The 15,211-nt window shown below is 44.9% G+C and overlaps 1 protein-coding gene across 1 annotated transcript in view; it reads left to right on the top strand.

Moving 5' to 3' along the window:
* The window catches only part of DYM (dymeclin), a 400,582-nt gene extending 386,198 nt beyond the window's left edge, over window positions 1–14,384 (top strand). Inside the window, exon 16 of the mRNA XM_019518147.1 lies at window positions 13,269–14,384. Coding sequence (XP_019373692.1) covers window positions 13,269–13,418 — 150 coding nt within the window. The 3' untranslated portion in view covers window positions 13,419–14,384. The remainder of the gene's footprint in view (window positions 1–13,268) is intronic.
* Window positions 14,385–15,211: the final 827 nt, after the last annotated feature.

Here is a 15,211-nt window from a genome sequence, read left to right as displayed (position 1 = left end):
CACCTCCCGATTTGGGAGACTGTCTGGACCCCTGTTTCTTACATGCACACACCTGACAACCAGATTTTTTTACTAACATGTTTTACATAATGTAAATGCAGCCATTCTGGCAGGCCCTGGACAAAGGTGGAGTCCAAATGTAGGGGTTTAACATCAACCATAGTTAAAAAACAAAAAAAAACAAAAAACGGTTATCAGTAAGAAGTTTGCAGATTATTATTTAAAACAGAAAATTCTTGGTTTAGCAACTTTGCTTGACTGCAGCAGTGGTTTTATGCCATGCCACCCCCACCCCAGAGGTCCTCTACTCACCCCCATACCCTGATGCCTCCAACTGCATTCCACACATTCTGAACCCCTCGCCTACTCCTCAGCCTTACCTATGCTAGCCCTGACCCCCATCCTGCCACAGACCCTCAAAGAAGGCTTATAGCCTGGCTGTCTGCAACCCAGAAGTGTTACAGGCAGGAGATGGGGATGCAGCAGCACATGGCTGTGGGCAATGGGAGCTACAGAGGCTCCCATGGACTACAAAGCCCTGCAGGATGCTGTGCTCCTGCTCAGAAACCAGATGGCACTGCTCTGCTGTGTCCATCAATGCTTTGCCTCCACCTTCTTTCCACCTAGAAATCTTCAGTTAAGCTCCTGGTTGCTTAGTTTAGTTTAGCTGTGTTTTGTTTTTTTTTACAGAGGTTCCTTTTTACAGACTTTACAGGCTGATGTTTTTAGCCCCACCTTTTTGGGGGGGGCTGTCTGTAAATTTATGAACAGTTGGCAGTCCTAGTTGTGGGTGAAGAGCAGGAAGCTTGAGCTGTAAAATCATTCACCTATGCTTTACAACTGACAAAAAGAAATCAACTCCTTACAGAATGTTCATTCTCTGCAAATCCTTATGTAGGAACCCAGATGTATTAATTTCACGTCAAGAGAGGTTTGCTCCCAGTCTAACAAGCTTATATGTCCATTTGTGCAATAAGAAAGTTGAGTTTGTAGCAATATATTTAATGCTACTGAGAAACAGATCTAGAGATTACTTTGTTTTTTCCTTTCTAATTCTCTAAATTCAAAATCAGACAAAGGAGTTTACTTAACTGTCAGAGTGGTTAATCACTTTTTGTACCTAATGAAATTGAAATGCTTTGGTAAGATCAGAAATTTGAAATGGTTATGGTTTTTGTCAGTAGTTAGCTACTTGTTTAATTAGAGTGTTTACATCAGCCCATGCTGGCTTCCCAGGATTTCAGACTTGGAAACTTTCCTCTTCACTATTATGTGTATGCTGTCATTAGGAAGTCATTCATCATCACCTGTAGCACCACCTGTATAATTCACTCCATTATACGATGAAGGACCTTACTTGTATCTTAAAGGAACTCTCAGTAATGACCTCAAACAGGTGCATCAATTCTTCCATTCCTTTTTATCTTATGGAAAACCCTATTCCTAGTGTAGCCTCTGCCATGTTCAGTATATCCTTGTAGCATCTTCATTACATCGTTCCCTAGCACTCTTTACTTTCAGCCAAATCATTTGTCTTTCCTGACTTCTGTCTGACTCTTAATCTCTGAGCTGCCATCCTAGAAAGATGTCTATTCATCCATACCCTGCAGTGTAGAAGAAAATCCTGCAATGCCAGGCAAATCATAACAATGACAATTCTCATAAGTATAGCCCATTGATATGGAAAACTGTATTGGAAAACATTGTGTATGGTTAGGAATATTGTGGTGAGTGTATTATTAGGCTGCCCTTGTAACCTCCACTCTCTTCCTTGTCTTTTCTTCTTGCTTTAGAATTACTCCAGGTAGACATACAGTTCACCAGAAGCGATCACTAATCTGCTGTCAGAGTTCTCTGTTTCATTTGAAACAGCTTTTCAGGCAAATGCAAATCAGCATTGTTTCATAGAATTTGGTGAACATCTGGCCTGTTATTAATGATTTGTTGCACAGGAACGTAGTAATTTCCAGACTGAATCAGAACTATTTGTCTAAAGCAGGGGTCAGCAGCCTTTTGAGAGCAACAGGCCAAATGCCCCTTATGACCTGACTGCCATTATCAAATGCTGCTGCTGGTCCAGCTTGGGAAGCCAAGCTGGACCAACAGCTCTTCATTGATTGGATCTGGTCTATGAGCTGTAGGTTTCCAGTCCCTTTTCTAAAGCACTTATATGACCCTCATTACCTTACTACGAGAGTCCCTCATACTCATGCATGTATTTGTTCTCCTGATGACACACCTGGGAGATAGGAAATTGCTTTATGAGGAACTGGAGCACAGAGGGCAAGAGCCAGAGAAGCATTAGATGTCTCTTAATTTAGATACTGCTGTGCCTAAAAATTAACTACTTGGCCCCAGCAGGGTGAATCAAGGAAACAGGTAAGTGCCTAGGTGTGTTGTACAATGAATGAGCAGAGTTTGGCACCCCCAGAGGATAGTTCAGAGAGCCTGGATGCTGAGCATAGAGCTGTCTAGAGGTTCCAGTGGGAAACGTTAGGTCTAGGTGTGTGTTTGAACTCCCACTCCCTCTCAGAGCTTAGGTGTCTGCATTGGAGGATACAGTAAACACCGGTGCTGCTAGTGTCGCCAGTCTTTTTCATAATAATCTGATGAGTAGAGTGCTCACCTAGATGTGAAAAACCTGTGTTTTAGGCCCTCATCATCTGGAAGGGATTCCAACACACCTGTCCCACTTCCCAGGAGAGTGCCTTCACCAAGAAGCTATAGCAGCAATACTCTGCAGGCGAGGTGAATGGTGTGGGGGTGGCATGTGGCCTGGATAAGGCCGTGTACCACCCCTGGCATGGATCCACTTGGCTGGGATCCGTCTCCAGGGGCTCATGCCACCCCCACCCAGCCCTGGCATGCTGGGATCAAACCCTGAGCTGCCCTGCATGTCCCATCTAGCCTGTAGAACCATGGGGAGCTGCATAGGCCAGATGACATAGTACCAGGGACTGGATCTGGCCCAGAGGTGGTCCCTGAGCTCTAGAATAGTCACCTCTATCCTAAAAGGGGTCCCATTGTGAAGAAAGGGATAGTTTCATAGTTAGTAGGGTCGGAAGGGACCTGAGCAGATCATCAAGTTCAACCCCCTGCCATGGTAGGAAAGAGTACTGGGGTCAAATGACCCCAGCAAGGTGATTGTCTAGCCCTAGTGGTGCCTAGAATGCAAAAGTTCAGGGGCCAGAAAGAGAGGGTGAACAAGAGGGAGCCTAGTATTGGGAACGCTTATCTGGGAGAGAAGATGCCAGTCCGGGTCTCAGGAATGTTTGCCCATGTTCCACTGGACAGTTGCATTTCTTTCAGCAGAATGGTTCAGCTCAAACACAAGAGCTGAAGGGTGCCCTACCTAGACTATTTTATGGGCTCTTGATTAAGATGTTTTCTTGGAAGAAGGAGCAAATGTGCATTCAAATTGCTTGAGGAAGGCCAAGAATCCTGGTCTTCCATTTGCAAGTGCTCTAACTGTTAGCTCTTATGCAAATAATTGGTGTCCCTGCTAGCTTTATCTTTGAGTAGAAGTGACTGGCCTGCTGCACTTAGCATTGAATTCATTGTGGCTGGTGTGCATTAGGCATGTTCCCAGCATGTCTAACAGGTCAAGCCCTTCCAAGGAATTTGGTGGAGGTTGGACATTGCTCTGCCTTGCATCTGCCTTCTCCCTCAAGACTGGTGGTCCGACTAGACAGCTATACTTGTTGCATGTAGCCCAGCTCCAGGTATTTGAGTAAAACACATTGGGTAACCAGTAGTAAGTCTTAGCCCACAGAAACTGGCTGAAACTTGAGCGATCAAACCTTTTGATTTGTGTTTTTATTTTCAAAAATCTTCTGTAAATGCCATCAAATATAGCTGAATAGTGTCAGTATTCTGAGGAATGCGTGATCATCTTAGATTCTGTTTTACAGAATGAGTTGGGTAGCATCATCCTACATAAACAGCTAAAGCTGGTAGAATTTGTAAATCCAAAAGAACCCCTGCAGATTAAAGATGCAATATGAAGAGAAGGGAATTCCTGCAGCTTCTGTTTGGATTTATTAATATTGATCACTGCTGTCTCACAGATGGAGAAGGGAACAAGAAATAATGCTATCAATAATACATATTCCTGACAGTCTAACTGTACTTTAAATCTGTCACAGTGGTGATAAACCTACCCTGGACACAATTTTAATCACTTCCTGCACAGGGATTTCTCCTAACCCACTAAGTCTTGCTCAGAATCCAATCATTTGTGAGAATTTCTCTCTCAGAATTTGTTTTCATGCTTTTGTCGGCAGACATCTATGCAGAGCTGTCGGGATGTTTCTCCAGTCAAGTTGGCTTTGCAGTATGACATAACAAATTATGTAATTTCTAAACAGATGTATAAGCTTTCTCACTCCCCGCATCTCAGATCTTGTACAGTGCATCCATTGTAATCTCCTTGGCAAATGTTAGCTAAGTATTTATTTTAATGCTGATATAATTGTACCAGTGTTTAATATGAAAGAAGCAGCAATTTGTCTGTGATCTGAACGTACTGAAGAATTTTGTCTCTCTTGATCAGTGGTTCTCAACCTTTTTAGACTCAAGGCACCCATGGAAAGACACAGGGAACCCCTTTGGAAAATGCCAACACTTCGCCTGCACTCATTTCTTAGTTGCAGAAAAATAGTGGAGCAATACTCCTGTTGCAAAGAACTCAAAAGGACCACAGTAGGTCAGAATGTTTTTGACCCTATGGTTTCTTATTTGACATCTCTGGGTTTATCTTGTGAATCATCTGGAGGTACTAATATTGAGTGGCATGCCACAGCATCCTAACTGAGAATCAGTGCTCTAAATCATAAGACCTTTGTAATAAGGAGCATGTTACTTGGTTTACAAAGTGCTTTGTAAACTGGTGGTGCTATATTGATGTCTGTATTAGCACTGCTAAGGAATATGTGGCAGAATTACTAACTGTACCTCCACTTACGCATGGTGAGCAATTGATTTACCCCTGAAAACTGCCCATTTCCCAAGCTTATTTTCTGTACTGTCCATGTTGTTGCCTAAATGAGATAAAATAATCCACACAGGACCTTTCTAGGCCTTTCCCTGTTGTGTTCTTTCCTTTCACTTTTCTCTGCAAACTCAGCTGATACGCTCTATTCTCAGCTTCCCTCCTGATGAAGCCTGATAGTCCCCGTTCCTCACACACCTCTGAATAAGATACGTAAATTGTGCTTTGCCTGGTGAGTTCCCATTGCTCTGCCCTGACGACTTCCCACCATAAGGTTTTTAGCAGATCTGAAAAAAAGGCATGAAGATGATATCAGGCAGATGTAGTGCATGCCACACACATGATTCAGTCACATCAAGTAGATGTTCTGTCAGCAGCAAAAGAGAAGCACTGCAAATAGCTGATGTGCAAGTCCATCACTACCCGTGTAGGAGGGATAAATGCGCTGCCATGGCATTATTTTGGATTGGTCAGTTTGGCACATATTGAGACCATGATGAAGTCTAGAGATGACATCTTGGAATTGCAAAAGTGTACGTAGACAGTTGCCTGCATGCAAACGCCTTGGCTGCTTGTTTGTTGGCACATTTGTGAGAAGCACGCTGTGTGATTAGATAGGCTTCAGCATTAACGTTCCAGTACACTGCTTACCCATGTTGGGATAAATGTTCATTATGACGCATGCAGCATTAGCAGCAAGGCCTCGTTAGCATGCTGAATCTGTCCCCTATTCTTTCTGCTAGCGTGTATGTATTAGAAATGCTGAGTGCCCATGCAGCACTCCTAAAAGCTGGGGCAGTATCAGGCTGTAACTTGGCAGCATGCCATTACCAAGCTGAATGAGGCTAATGGTAACGTTTTCAAATGGGTCTGCATCTCTTGATTCAGAAGCCTCACTCTCATTGAAAACCAGCTGGAGTTTGGCTCCCGAGTCATTTTTGAAAATAGGACTTGGGCCCCTATGTCACTTGGATGCTTCTGAATGTGTCATGTGGCAAGTTGTCAGCCAGTGTAGAAGGAAGGTGTGCAGTATTTGAGAGAGATTCTTGTGCGTCTTAAAGTTAACCCTGCACTTTGATATCCTTTTCCCCCACTACCGCCTCCCAATCCACTTGACTAGGCCTGCTCAGCAATACCTAGACCTCCTATGAAAAACATTAAAGAAGCCACTGTGTGGGGGCACTTCTGGTATGATATACACAGAGATACCTACTTATGAGTCCATGTACATCAGGAGTATCAAACTCATCTGACCTTCAGGGACATCTCTGAGCCAGTCTGTGAGCCAGACCAGGACTGAGCCTTGGCGAAGTGCCCACAATGCTGGGTCCAGCCTGTGCACTGCATGTAGCATGTACCAGCTCCCAGGGCCAGCCCAGGGGGCACACCGCCCACAGCACACGGGCACTGCAGTGCAGCCTGTGCCCTGGACCCTTTGTGCTGGGGCCAGCCTGTGTGTTGCAGGCAAAATGAACCCCATGCCACTGCCAGGGGCTGTGCACAGCAAGCCCTGGGGCTGGCTATTGCTGCAAGCAATGCATGGGGCTGGAGCAGCTGTGAGTGCCACGTGTAGCACAGGGCATGCTCCGTGTGGTGCTCCTCTGGCCCAGGAGCCAGTGCTCAGGGCTGGTTAACACTGATCACCTGGGGCACTGGACTATTTGATGCTGATCGCTGGGGAACTGCAGGTTATTTAAAACCACCTGGAGACACTACATGCTATGCTAGCCCCCCATGCTGCATGCAATGTGTGCAGCCGCTCCAGTCCCACATGCAGCATGGACTGACTTTCTGCGCTGCCTGCTGCGTGCATGGCACTGGGTCCAGTACGCTGACCCACAGGCCAGATACCTCCCCCAGGCCATGTGCCTGACACTCCTGATTTACACCAACTTGGTCTCAAACCAGCTCCATCTGCTGTTGCTTGCATGTTGTTACTACATGGAGATCACCCACTGCTGTGACATCAAGGCCTAAGTCAGAACTTCATTTTAGTTTTTTAAATGTGCTGTAGAGTTGTTATTTTGTAAGTGGCCTTATTGTCTGGCACCATGCCAGGTGTAGCTGGCTGTCTTTCTGATCTTTAGGAGCAAGAAGAAATATTGTTGAACTTTTGTGGTTGCAGTTATTGCTTTAGTTCTTGCATCTGTTCATCGGACTTCCTGTGGTTTTCATCAGATCACATGATTGACAACCCAGACAGTCTGCACAAGTTTGGGTCTGTACAGTTATACCTCTGTCCCAACCACTAAATCTGACTTCTGCTTTATCTAGCAGGAAAAAAAACAAGATCTGTCTCTGGCGTAAGTTGATTCACCAAAGCGGGTAGCCTTCGTATCTGTATAAAAAAGGCTGCAGTTGAAATCCTAGCATTATCCTGAACTCTAAAATTCAAAGCAAAGGAATCTGTTTTGGATGGTTTTTATTTTTAGCTGCTGTGGGTCTGATAGATTTTTTTTTCCCTCAGTACGGTAGTCACTGCGTACTAGCATGGCTGCTCCTATTTAAAGACATGACAGTGTATTCACAAACTTTAGTAGCAAAGTTGACAGATGAAGGAGTAATAATCTCTGTGTCCTACATCCTTCCTGTCGGTTGAAGGGTACAGCTCCACCTTGTGAAGTCAAGGCACAAGTGGATAGGGGAGCAGTGAAAACAGTGGGTAAGTGATTTGTCCCAAGCCAGGTTTTCCAAATGCCTGGTGATTTGGATTGCCTCCAGCAGGAGCACAACTTGAGATGCTCTGGCGAGGTCAGATTTTCAGCAAGCGCTGAGCGTCCATCCTCTAAAAATCTGGGGCCCAAATGCGAATGCCCTCCAAATCACTAGTCACTTGAAATCCTGGCCAACACGTTTGTTTTTGAAAAGTTGGACTAAATAACAGTCATGTAGAAGGAAGGGCTTCCCCGGCTATTAATCTGAACAGCAGTGCCTGAAGCTTCGCTGGCCGTGGTGCATCTTGACAAACAGTCTCACAGAGCACATCTGTGGTTAGTACATCTCTCTGCTTCTTCTGGGCCTTCTAAAACTCTGGTCACGTGTCAGGTAGTTTTATAGCTCTCCTGAAGTACTGGTTTAGTGCTGCCTCTTTTACTTTTGCTGCACTTGTCAAGGGCCCCAGCTCATCTGTTTGGAAATAGCACATGTAAAAATAAATTGCACAAGCTTGTATTTAAACAGACTTTGCCTGTACTTTGAACTACAGTATGTAAAGATTCTTAGGTATTTACATCAACTCTCAAACTTTTAAGCAACATTTGACCCCTGCTCTTGTAATAAATTTTTTTTTCAGTCAGTCTAGTGACTCTGGAACAGCTCATGTAAGGGGCATCTTAACCTTGATAACCAAAAGGGTTCCTCTTCCTTGTATTTAGTAAATGCCTGAACTTTCAAAAATAACCAATGTACACTTCTTTTCTTTCTTGAATGTAAATGAATACAGAGAGGTGGTGGACTGGTAAATCTGGGGACTGGAGACCTTTGGCACCATACGGACAGTCTGCAGTCTCCACATTGACCCCTCTAGTGTCCTCCTATGGGGCTTTAGGTCAGGATGGCTCAGGCTTCAGGACCATTCAGGTCTTAGCCTCCTTGTTAAAACTACCTCCAGTGGTGTAGGCCTTGATGTTTTAATGTTGTGCCTAATGAGAATACTTGTTGTCATCAGACTCAGTTAATTTGACACAGGCCAGTGAACCACTGTCAATAACTACCAGGTGTAACAAGGATCTGGTGGAGGCAGGATTTGAGTCATGGAACTGTTCTGTGCTAGGTCACAATTTCATTAGCATAGGGTTCACTATTTAGGTATTTAATCAAAATCTGGTCATTTCTATCACTTGTACTCTTTTTATGAAGACATTTGAAATCACTTGCCATAACAGCAAACCATACGGACATGGACATAAAATATTACATAGGTCTTTAAAATCTCATTACTTTCATCTGAATCTACAAGATAAACCTACAGAAGCATTTAAGAAAAAGGCCATTGTGACAGATTGCAGATTTGATTGCAGTGAGTTCTAATCTTTCATCGCTGAATTGATTATTAAACTGCTACAAAATTGTCACGGTAGGTGACAATATTGATCAGTTTGAAGGAAGTCTTAATAATAGAGTCAACACAAGGCAGGTATTGGCAGAAAAAATTAGCACCATCTGGAATACTCTGCTTCTCTGTCAGTCGATAAGTTGTATCAAGAGAGCTGAACATCACAGCTGTTGCTGTTGGTATTTCTAATACAGCAGTTTTGCTGGCTATTTTAAAGCTGAGAGTGAAATTTTATCACTCTGGCCAAGAGTCCAAAATACTCTTAAATTTGTTTGATAAATGTGTGTAGATCTTCTTCCTTTAAGAAGTAGGGTAAGCCATGCCCAGGAAGGAAATGTTTTTTTGTCAGGTTGGGGGGGGCCTCTGATTCCTTCTGGAATCATATATTTTATTTTCATCTAAACAGCTCCTGTAGCACTTCTTAAATGATATATATCCTGTAGTCACCTCCACGATGGAGGACGGGTGACCATTTAAGGTGTGAATATGCCAGGAAATTTTATTGTAGTTTTATCATGAGTTTTAATCATTCATTTAGCTGATGCAGTGATGAGCATGACTTATCCTTGTCTTCACTGACCATAGGAAGTATTGGGAAGGGGAACACTGAAGATGAGCAGCATAGAAATTTGAGAAAGATTCATTTTTGGGTGGAAGAGTCAAACTCCAAAGAATCAATCCTTGACTCAAAAGGAAGAACAGGATCCTGAGAGAAGGTGGAGGATGGACTTGAGAGTGTGGATGCCAGTAGTAGAAAGAGTACCTGGAAGGGAGCATCAGGAGCAGATGACAAGGGGACTTGTGGCAAATGTCAGGTGACCTGTGGGATGAAAATAGGTGCACCAGAGATGCAAAGCAGGGAGAGGGGGTGTCAAGAATAGTGGGTGAAAGTCATGGTCTTTGCTGTTAAGGAGGAGAAGAGAAAAGCTGGGAAGGGAAGGTCACAGGAGAAGGAAGAGGAAACTTTTGGGTGAGCATAATATAAAGCCTGTGGTAAGCAGAGACTTCAGAGGGAGGCAAGGGTTGGAGAAAGAGGTAGTAGAAGATTGGGAGTATGAGGATACAGGACTTTGAGATGGGAGGAAAAACCAAATTAATGGCAGTGCAGAGATGACATTTGGGATAAAGGGAACAAATAGGCTGGGAGGAACAGAAAAAGACTGGGGATTAGGGGAAGGTAGAGAACAATATTGAGTTGGGACAGATGGGGAGGGTGTAAAAAGAGACTGTTCTGCTCTGGGCTTTCTCTGTGACCAAAGTCAAATCACCAGTCTCTGCTTTTGTAAAGGGATTTAGGTGCTCAGTGGTAGTTGGAGACTTTTAAGTCCCTTCAGGATCAGGGCCCAAGTACCTCAGTTGTCCAGATGTGAAACGGAGATAATTGCATAGTCCTCTTCTCAATGCTATCTTCAACTAGGGGTGCACCTATACATCAGCTGGGTATCGGATCAGCACCAATAAAAGGAGAAATGACGTTATCAGCTATTGGCTTTTTTTTGGTCACTGTAGCCAATAATTACAACCGTGTACCCGGAGCACCCTGGTGGGTGTAGTCGGGTCCCTGCGCCTCGCCGCTGGCCCGAGCCCACAGCAGACTGCAGGTGCTGGTGAGCAGCGAGGAGGGGTCACAGGGTGCCAAGCTCGGCAACAAAGGGACTGTTACTGGCTCCTTCTGCTGCTGCCACTGCAATGCTACATGTACAGCAGGGGCCTAAGCACCGGAGCTGGCCTGGAGATGTTGGACTGCACACAGGTGGGGTAAGGTACTACACAAGGAACATTTGGCTCTGCTGGGCTTTGGAAAGACGGCTCCTCTCTGGCAGCCTCGGGAGCTCAGTTGCGTGGGGCCTGCCAGTGCTGAGGCCCCAGCATGCTCCGGGGCTCCAAACGCACCGGAAACCGCTGTCCACACAAGGGTTCACCCTGCCCACTTGGGATGGGTTCCCGGGGAGCGGAACTGCAGGTAGGAGCCGTGCACAAGGGGACAATGTGCATGGGTATAAGGCAGTCACCACCTTCCTCATTGAGGACCAGAGCAAGCAGGAGGCGTGTGTATGTGTTTGAAAATGCAAAACAAACAAAAAAGGTTTATTTATGTCAGTGGTTTAAAATGCCTTACACTATTACTGATTATCGGTTATCAAATCAGCATCAGCCAATGTGGTTGGTTAATCATCGGCTATCAGTATTGCCCAAGAAAATCTTTATTGGTACACCCCTATCTTCAACCCTTTCCATACCAGGGGCAGAACCAAGCCCATTACAACGGAGTTGACGGTAATAGCTCTCAGCATGAGCCAGCCCGCAGGGGGATGGATCCTGGCATGTTCCAGTTAAGCGATGGCCCACAGCAAGGCAGAAAGCCCGTCTCAGGAATGTAGGAAACCAGACATTTGTAGGCCAGGGCTAAAGCTCTGAGTGGAGCTACAGGAGGGCCAGTTCCTTATTCAGTGCTTTGATAGCATGTGTTTCATACAACAGGCTTTGAGCGAAAGGGCTGGCTCATTTGTGGCTTGTTGTAAGTGCAGTTGTACAGGGAAGTACTGTTTGCATCAAGCTACTATATTAAATTAATGTTCAGGGACAACTTGGGGAAATAGCTGAATGAGAGTTCCCATGTTTTTGTTGCCCCCTGGAGCAAAAATAAATAAGATGAGTAAATGTAAATGAAAGGGGGAGAAACCTGAATGCTAAGTAGCCAAGAAAATCCCATCCCAGAGAGCGTGACTCCAGTGAGAAGAGACTGTTGGCCCAACACAAGGAAACACTAACACAATGAGCTAGAGAAAGCTGATAAGGTACCCCTTCATTATTAATGGGCAGAGAGGCTTCTCGGCCATTGTCATCCTTGTTCTAATCGTGTCGCACCATGGTAGTTTATTCTTAGTCTTAGCCACATCCTTATAAATAATGAAATGGGTCATGTTTTATCTTACCCCAATGATCACTGTAATGTGGCTTTTATCTGAGTCCCTGCCAGGCTGTTGACACAGGGAACATTGAGAAGCAGATAAAATGAATGAATAGCACAATATAAAAATAGTCTCAGCCCTTCCAAAAGAACATGCTTATTGACAGGGAGCTAATAGCTGTCTTATTTGAAGCCATAATATGCAGGCTTGGTGGTGGGTTGACTTCCTTCACTGTGCGTTTAGCTATTGGAGGGGAGGAAGTTGCAAAGAGACTGGAGACCTGTGGATGTAGAGTATCTGGCTGATCAGGGGTGGATTGGATGGCTGGTTTAATTCAGGAATGTACATCGCCCACAGAAGGCACAGCAGGGCAGCAGACATTGTGGAAATAAGAAGGTTTGGCCTGTAATTTGGGGGAGGAGGTAGCTGTGTGTAAGGATAACAGAGGAATAAAGCACTTGGGTATTACTGTAATGGGTCCAGAGAGAGAGTGCAGATCGAATACAAGGAATACCCAGCACATCTCATCGGAAGAACTCAAGTGATCATCCAGGCAATTTAATTAAGCCTCTCAGCAGCCCTTGGAGAGACATTATCACAATCCCTCCCTTTAAAGACAGGGAAACTGAGGTACAGGAAATTCACACATTGCCCAAAGCCACAAAGCGAGTTAGTGGCAGAGCTAGAAATAGTATCCAGGAGTTGAGCCCCCTAATTTAACCACACTTCCTTCCTCAAACCACACTTCCTGGAAGGAGAAAACTACTGTACTGGAGGCATCTGTGCATAGAACGGTCTCTGGAAACTGGGGAAACAAGTCAGGTTACTATAACATCTTGTTTTCCAGAAAGCTAAAGCAAGTGGTACATCTCCCTTCCCAAGGAGCTGACTGCCACCAGTCGTGTTCTCCATTTTTATGTTGCTAGACATCAATAGGCCTGTACTGCAGGGGCAGGAGTGCTGTTGTGGGGCTGCTGTCTGATGCAGCTTTTGCTTTCCGAACTTTTCTTCTTGATATGGATCCATCTATTCAGCATTAGTTAGTAGCTCATCTAGCATGTAATTCCACGTATGGGAACAAGCAGACCCACGAGCGCTACCAACAGCAAAAGGCTAAATATAGAAAGTAGCAGCAAAGCAAAAGGTTAAAAGAGAAAACTGTGGTGGTCACTTTATCCCCTTTGTTGACCGTATTTTCCTTTCTGGCCTGATGATTCTGTCCCCCCTGTTCTGGGTATGCCCAGACTGCATCTGTTATACAGACGATGGATTTGCACCCCCTCCCTCAACGGCCATTTTTTTCTTGTTGCAGAAATTCCCAGAGTTGAAGTTTAAGTATGTGGAAGAGGAGCAGCCTGAGGAGTTTTTCATTCCCTATGTCTGGTCCCTGGTATACAATTCTGCCGTGGCGCTGTACTGGAACCCCCATGACATCCAGCTCTTTACTATGGACTCTGGCTGAGGCGCAAGTGGCCAGATGACAGAGCTAGCTCTTCTCTGTCTCACCTCGAGAGCAAACCCGAACACTGCGTGTTAATACATGATCCCTCCTGGCGTGCGTCCTCTAAACCTGAACCTTACCGAGAATGAAGAGCTTGCCACTCCTGTCCTGTCCAGCTTTGACGTCTTGCTACCAGGCTGCAGCAGGCATGCTGGAAGCAGCTGCAGCGTGAGGAACTGACAGGGTTGTATGCAACCTTTTAGACCTTATCCTATGAACACAAGGCCTTAGACATGCAGTGCGATGCTACCAACACCACCAAAGCAGAGCGCTCTATACAGTACAGTGGGTAAATAAGAGTTGGCATTTGATTTGGAACCAGTGTTTTTATTTCCTGTAGGTAGCAGGGCAAGCTCTTCAAACACCATTGGCTTCTGCAGTGAAGTATTCATCAAGTTGCTACCCTACCTCCTCGCATGGCCCTTTACTTTGGTGACATTGTAATGACGGCAGTCTCTGCAGCATTGTCTCAATTGTCATCCAAGTGAATTAGCAGGCTGGATATTAACCACAGTTTGTTTCCAGACAGAGAGGCAAAACCTTTGATTCGGATATCACAGTATGTGTGGGAGGGTTTCAGTGATAAGGAATTGTCAAAACAGTTTGGACTTGTTTGTGTTCTTGATAGGGCTAGAAACGCTAGCTTCCAAAGGAAAGTCCCTCCAGTCTTGCATGTGGCAAGCACTGTCTCTGGAAACCAACCAGACAGACAGATCTCCAAAGCAAATGCCTTCACATTTTCAAAGTCGACCTCTGTCCTGTAAAAGGTCTGGGCACTGTTGATGGTGTCTGAGAATCCCCAGTAAAGTGCTGGGTTAAAAATCCCCTTGTCGCAGTCCAAGGGTTTCTAGTGGAGGGACGGATTTATCTGAATGTGGACTGCTTCAAAATGAATGTTTTAACGTCCTTCTCTTGTACCCAGTTGAATGAAAATAATCAAAAATCTCTCTCTGCAGAGGAGAAAGTAAATGAATAATTTTGCCTTCCTGTTCAAGAATATCTCCTTTTTGTCATATGAAGGGTGTGTTTGTCTTGGGGGCAAGCTCCTGATGGCATTCATTTCCACATGCACCCAGACACACTGGCTGTGCCCTGTTGCTGCCTTGTGGAAAATGCTCTCACTAGGTCAAGTCCATTGCATGCCAAGAGATGAAGACTAGGGAGTTAGTCCTTACGTGTATATGCTAAATCCCTTAATGCACTGCCTGCCCTGGTATGTTCTGTTTACTGACTTGAAGGGTAGAGCACATCTGCTTTCAGGCAGTCCTCAGAGTGGCTTTAAATAGAGCTCCTTGCAGTTTTTGGTTTCTTGAAGATGCTAGAATTACACTTTCCTTTTTACCTGCTTATTTGGAAGCAGGAGTCCTCCTGGGCCCTGCATAAATGGAACTGCTGGCTTGTTATTTTTAAATTCTTTCCATATTTATTTAAACCTATAAATACAAAGAGGCGTGCATAGCATAGGAGTTCTTAGTACCTTCAAGTAGCGGTAGCTTTTGGGAAGAGGCAATATGAAGAGTGGAGCTGCAGCGGGGTGTTCAGTGTATAATATGGGGACGGTTGCACCATGGCTGAAGAGCTGGGAATGTTGATGCTACATGTTGGAGGAGGAGGGGGAGAGCAAACAAACAGAAGTTTCATAATACAATATCATATTGACACCAGCATGGGTCATCATCATGGTTGGAATCTCTGTATCTGCTACATTGACTTTGTCACCAGAGCTGCTAGTCATGATACGTTGTCATCCTCCA

This window comes from Gavialis gangeticus, unplaced genomic scaffold, assembly GCF_001723915.1.
Source record: "Gavialis gangeticus isolate Ggan-Ray unplaced genomic scaffold, GavGan_comp1, whole genome shotgun sequence".
Taxonomy (NCBI): Eukaryota; Metazoa; Chordata; order Crocodylia; family Gavialidae; genus Gavialis; species Gavialis gangeticus.
Note: the sequence above shows the minus strand (reverse complement) of the source record. Positions and strands in the feature narration are given on the sequence as shown.